Raw genomic sequence first — 6068 nt, 5'->3', positions numbered from 1 at the left:
CTAACAACCTTAATAGTAATACTTATGAAAAACTCAACTCTTGCTATCTATTTTACTTTTTTATTATTGATTTTTACTCTGCATTTAAAAATGTTAATTTAACATCTACATGTATGTAATTAAACGAAACCGTGTGTAGTGTTGCAATGAATTACATATTCGGCCTCAGGCTAAATACCGAATATTCGGTCAAATTATTCGACCTGATTAACGTACGTACGAAAATTGACACGCAAACCACGCAATGATGACATGGCAGGGATCACGCACCCTGCTCACCGATTGGCCCGCTGTCACTACGCGATGCCAATCGCGTTAATTCTTGATTAGTTTTCATTTGACTTCTTAGAAATATAACTTCGTCATGTCATATTTCCTTTGATATTTTAAATAAACTGAGAAAAATTGCAATGTATGATTAGCATTAATAAAAGTTATATGATAAGTGTTTTTCTTATTGCTTCCTCTTGTTTTTAGGTATTCGAATAACAAAAATACATGACGAATGTTAAAACGAAATTCGTTGCCACTCTAGTTGTAATGCTTCTGCTCAATGTGTATCCTTACTTTTTGAGCCATTTGACTAAGAACATTTTAAGCTTTATTTATTAAGAGATAATCATAGCGTAAAGGCAGTTGATCAGTCCAATATTATAGAGCAGTCCACTTATACAGGGAGCAAGAAAAAGGCCCCAACATTGTACAGTCGGTAATCCTTCGTACATAGATAAACAAATTCAGCGAAAATAATAATTTAAAAGTTGCGTAAAAATGATTTGGTTGCTCATCCAAAATGTGCGCAGTCGGTCGAATTACATTTACGATTATTAAAAAGTCATTATCCACTAATTTATACATCCCACTGCTGGGCACGGGTCTTCTATCAGGCGAGGGTCAGGCCATAGTCCGCCACTCTGGCCCAATGCGGGTCGGGAACTTCACTTCCGCTATTTTGTTATTTTGTAGTAATTAGCACGAATGATTTTATCAATGGTTTTTTTTTTCAACTTTTTGTTTTACGTTAAGTATATGGGACTTTAAGATTTTTCTTTCATTTGGTGCCAGTTACGTCAACAACAATGTTCACGATTCTTGTCAGCAACGGCTTTAAATTGTCGCCTGGAACATCAGTCCACTTGCTTGCCAGGCAACTTTCGATTCTCTCGTGTGTCGATTGTTTACCTAGAAGGAATAATTTAACACAAAATAAAATCAACCAAATTTTTGCACATAGTAAGGAGACCTTCAAATTAGACGCTTAAAAAGCGCTACAGTGATAGTGACGCCACTGTGGCGCTGCAGCCGCGCCGCTACTAACCTTCATACAATATTTACAAGCGCAGTTGCATCGCCACTGTCATGACACGGGCGTGTCACTTTTGCAGTCACAATTAGTGAAGTAAAATATAACTTACTATAAAAAAACCGTCCTCAAAAGTTTGTGAACATTTATTTGCCAAGTTTTATTGAAATCGGTTACCGGAAAGTGCGCGAAACCAGATTCAGCCCCTACTTTTCCACTCTTAGTGGTGGAATATTTTCTTCAAGTTTAAATGCAACCAATATTGAGATACCCTCTTTCCAACAAAAAAAAAATCATCAAAATCGGTTCACAAATGTCGGAGTAATGCCGTAACATACACACAAAACATTACAGTCAAATTCAGAACCTCATCCTTTTTTGAAGGCGGGTAAAAATTACTGTAACGCTAGAGACGGGCGGCTGCCGCACCACTGCAGCGCTTCTATTATACAAGCGTCTAATTTGAAGGCGCACTTATTGTTCTTTTTAAAACAAATATTATTTTAATATTTTTTTAATAACCAGACTAATTACCATACGGAAAATATAAGTAAAAGCTTTTGTAACATCGACATATTTTTTAAATTACTATTGCACACTAAAACCATTGAACCAAATTTTAACTATCCATCTGTAACAGTTTGGGAGAAATGCGGGCGGTGTCTCCGAAATGACAAACAAAACGTTTCCGGTTTTCAATTTAGGTATGAAATACAAAAAGAATAAATTATTAATTTTTACATATAACAACGGCTGAACTTCGGCCATGACATTGAATTTATTAGGTACTCTAAAATTCCGCATCATAGCGGGCAGAAGGATTTTTTTTAACGCACACACCCAACATAGCCCCGCTCTAGGGTAACCCTGTGTCGCGGGTGCCATGACCACACACATAGACAACCAAAAATTACACCCAAACTCACGAGAAAAATAAATGTAGGCCATATAAATATTTCTCCCGGCCCAAGAATCGAATCTGGGACCTCTGCGTGGCAGACCAGCATTGTAACTTTTCGACCACGGAGGCAACTGAATGATGAATATTATTAATTATATTGTACCTAAAGTAATTTCAACAACTCAAGCCAATCATAGTACACACTGCGCTGCATAATGTGCCAGTATTTTTTAATGGTAAATATTTTTTTTGTAATATACCGAGCAGAAGAATAGTTGTTGTGGACAACTACCATTGACTGGAATCTAAAATTGACTTCTCAGCATTTCTTACTTGTTTAAGTGCCCTTCAGGTGGTCAATGTTTGGTGTAGAACTCCAGTAAATATGTAAAACTAGAGATACTGCTAATCGCGATACCAGACAGTATTAGTACATATTTAGTACCTATTGGGACACCGGATGTCGCAACGAGTACAGAATAACTACTTTTGTAACTGTTTTGTTTTACATTGACAAGCTGCATTTTATAAAACTATTCTAATTTCTAGCGATAATAAATCAACTAGATGGCGCTTATTGCAGAGGTTTGTAAGGATGGCGCCGGTTATTTTGTTTAGGATTAGCACCATCTGCCCATATTATGACGCGTTAATTTATGAATTAGTTTGTAACACACAATGCCATCTATTGACAGACTTACTTGTCAAAGTTCGGAAAATAATTGATCAATATTTGAATAATTCTACAAGTAAAAAGACTGTCTTCTTGTATTTCATATTAAAGAGGAATTATAATTATTTTTATACTAGTGGAGTAATTTCACAAAAAATAATTGAATATCAATTCAATAAAAAATTAATTAAAGAGGAATTAATTGATATCCACAGCCACCAGCGACATCTAGACTAAGACTAGTATGAAGATTAGCCTGAAGACAGTAGACCTCTAGAGTTGTTGGTCCATGATTGTATCTAAAGTAATTTCAAGAAGTCATGTCAATTCTACTTCATATTGCTCTCTAAAATATGTTTTGCCCAAAAATAGTTTATTAACATCATAATACAATTTACTTACTGGGTGAATTAGAACATTTCGCCATATCTAAAGTGAAAAATATAGCACTTTTCTTAGCTAGTGGATTCAACTCATCACAATAATAATGGAAGGCCATGGCAAGTTTTGAAGGCACTTCAACAAGGTCTTTCAGCAGCATTACACCGGTCCTTGTGATGTCATCACGATATTCTCGTATTAAGTCGCTGTAGGTGGGCATACGGAGTTCTGATCCATCTACTGTGATATGATGGATCGATGCACTGTATGTACCTGAAAGACATTATAAATATTGTTGGTTTAACTGTTATCACAACAACAATAACGTTTAGTCTACACTTTATCGTGTTTGTCGATATTCCAAGCTTAACACTATGCCCTAAGCTGTATTGTAAAATTATCCTTATGGTTTTGTAGATAGCCATTTATTTGACCACTGAGTTAAAAGTGCTCGCATAAACGTGTAGAGGGCAGTGTAAGAGGGCTGATGCTGTTGGTGGAGCTGGTGGCGTTATGTCCTGTTGGATGGAATGTAGTAGTAGCCTCTGCAGTCTCCGCAGCCTCCATACATCTTACTTAGTAGGTTTAGAAGTTCGAAAAGATAAGAAGAGATGTGTTTGCTACCGCGATCAGGCAGACGAAACAAAATCAGAATGTGAGGCAAAGAATGGAACAATTCAAAATTTGAATTTAAATACGAGTGTGAGAATAAAATAAGAAATTTAAATAAAAAGGTGGGATGACGATGCAGGAGGTCACACTGTCACAATCGTGTATCTACCTTGTCTAAGTAGCCCATCGTCACATGAAACCCAATACTGTGATAACTCAATAATGGTGGAATTCAGAAAACACGATTCGAAGGTTCAAAATATTTCTGAATGGAACAATAAATTTGGTTTCTTGTTTATAACTGGATAATTAATTAAATATTCCGTATACATATAAATAATTTCTTTATTCGCAATAAGATCCATTCTATAATTTTTAAATTCTCAAAACGTGTTTTCTCAATACCACCATTTAAGAGTATGAGTTACAACATTATTTAGTTTCATGTGTGATATCATAATATTTAACAGTTGTATACGACAAACTCAACAAATGTATTTGACATCAAGCAGCTTCAACATTTCACACACCAATTTATGTCACTGGTTTGTTTTAAAAATAAATGTAATTTTGTATAATGTGTTCAGTGATGAAGCCTGCCAAAAATAATGCACGACTGTGCACTCTTGTTTAAGGCTTGCAGATCTGGAACAAATGGGTTCACTTACGTAAATATTTCGCAGCAAATGATGCGGCAGCATTGACAAAATTGTTGAAGTTGTTCTCGTCAAAATCTCTGGTGTCACTTTTGTATAGAAATACAAAAGACGCAGTGTCTTGTTTTTCTGATATTGTAGCAATACCTGAGGATGTTGTTTAAAGTTTTCATCTACTATTTATGTTTACATTTAATTTAGGGTTTTGCTAAATAAGAATGTCACTTTTACGGTACAGCTAGGCAGTTACGCTTCTTTGCGCGTAAAATAGCGCAAGCCGTGTACGTTGTTTTAGAGAAAACCGTCACCAGCCGGTCACACACGCACAGATATACAAACATGTAAATGACTTGCGCATGTTTGCTCACTGTAAGGCAGGACCAAGTGGACGTGTCATGAAACTATTAAGCAAAGACTGATTGGTTCTTCTTGCTATGCTGCCATATTATTGAAAAATATTTTCTGTTTCTGTCCACACATACGTAGGTTAAATAAGTAAATAGTCATACCAGTGCTACGTTTTTAGAGTTCAATGCCAGTTTTAACGTCATAATCTTTTTCAAAGAATTTCTTTTACTTACCAGATTTTATTTGTAAAATGGAATCATCATTAATCCCATATTTCTCTCCAAGTTCATTCAGATCCTTGTAAAACATAGCCTTTTCGTAATTATTACTTGTATTAAGACTTCCTTGTGTTGGTCCAAATTGCCATCCTGCAGCTATAGCAACTACACCAAGTAGTAATGCTAATGTTAGTTTTGGTAATGCGCTCTGCTTTGTACTTCCAGGAATATTCATATCACTTGATTTTCCGTACACATCATCCACATAATTGAAGTTATTTGAATTATTTGATTCTTGGATTGAAGAATTATTGAAAGAATGTGACGTGTTATGAGTAGACCCTGACAATCTTGATACGTTGTGTGTATTGAGAGACGCAATCATTTCTTGCCAGTTGTCTGATCCTTCGCTGGAATATGACGTGAGGTACGCAGGTAAGGATTTCGCATGGTTATTGCTGTAATGAAATAGACATTACCAGCTCACATTTTAGCCACAAGTTTTGCCAATTGTAACTTTATGCTTGTGTCGCTCAATGCATGATAATTATAGTATAAGTGCAATGATAATGAATAATGATTTTTTAAGTAGCCATTAATTTTTAATAAATCTGATGAAGTTTTCAAAATGATTGAATATGTAGGCATGATTATCTGAAATTGATGTTACTGATGGTTACTAGCAATTCGTACGTTAAGATAATGTGAGGTGGTAATGAGCTATTAAGATCATGAAACAGTTACGGCAATAAGATTTGCCAGGATTTTAATAATGATTTAAAATAAGTAGGTGTTAAAAAAGTTGTTATTTAATTAATTAATTTGGGCCATATTATAGCATTGACATTGGATGTATGTATTAGTAGCTTAGAGGATGGAAAAAATAAAGGGAAGGAGCTGCCTTATCTACGAAATAAACGTACCTACCTAAACCGAAAATGTTCACCACAAATGGGGGATTTAGTGTTGTACCATA

The 6068-nt window shown here is 35.3% G+C and overlaps 1 protein-coding gene across 3 annotated transcripts in view; it reads right to left on the bottom strand.

The window, feature by feature from the left end:
• Positions 1-966: 966 nt before the first annotated feature.
• LOC113233005 overlaps positions 967-6068 on the bottom strand; it is a 16215-nt gene continuing 11113 nt past the window's right edge. For 2 of the 3 annotated variants that reach the window (XM_026467936.1, XM_026467935.1), the window contains exons 4-7: positions 5108-5550; positions 4539-4673; positions 3280-3531; positions 967-1182 (exon numbers count right to left, since the gene is read on the bottom strand). In XM_026467936.1, coding sequence (XP_026323721.1) covers positions 1052-1182; positions 3280-3531; positions 4539-4673; positions 5108-5550 — 961 coding nt within the window. In that variant the 3' untranslated portion in view covers positions 967-1051. The remainder of the gene's footprint in view (positions 1183-3279; positions 3532-4538; positions 4674-5107; positions 5551-6068) is intronic. The other variant, XM_026467937.1, reaches the window with a different exon arrangement.

Source organism: Hyposmocoma kahamanoa, unplaced genomic scaffold, assembly GCF_003589595.1.
Source record: "Hyposmocoma kahamanoa isolate Upper Pololo Valley unplaced genomic scaffold, ASM358959v1 78, whole genome shotgun sequence".
Classification (NCBI taxonomy): domain Eukaryota; kingdom Metazoa; phylum Arthropoda; class Insecta; order Lepidoptera; family Cosmopterigidae; genus Hyposmocoma; species Hyposmocoma kahamanoa.
Note: the sequence above shows the minus strand (reverse complement) of the source record. Positions and strands in the feature narration are given on the sequence as shown.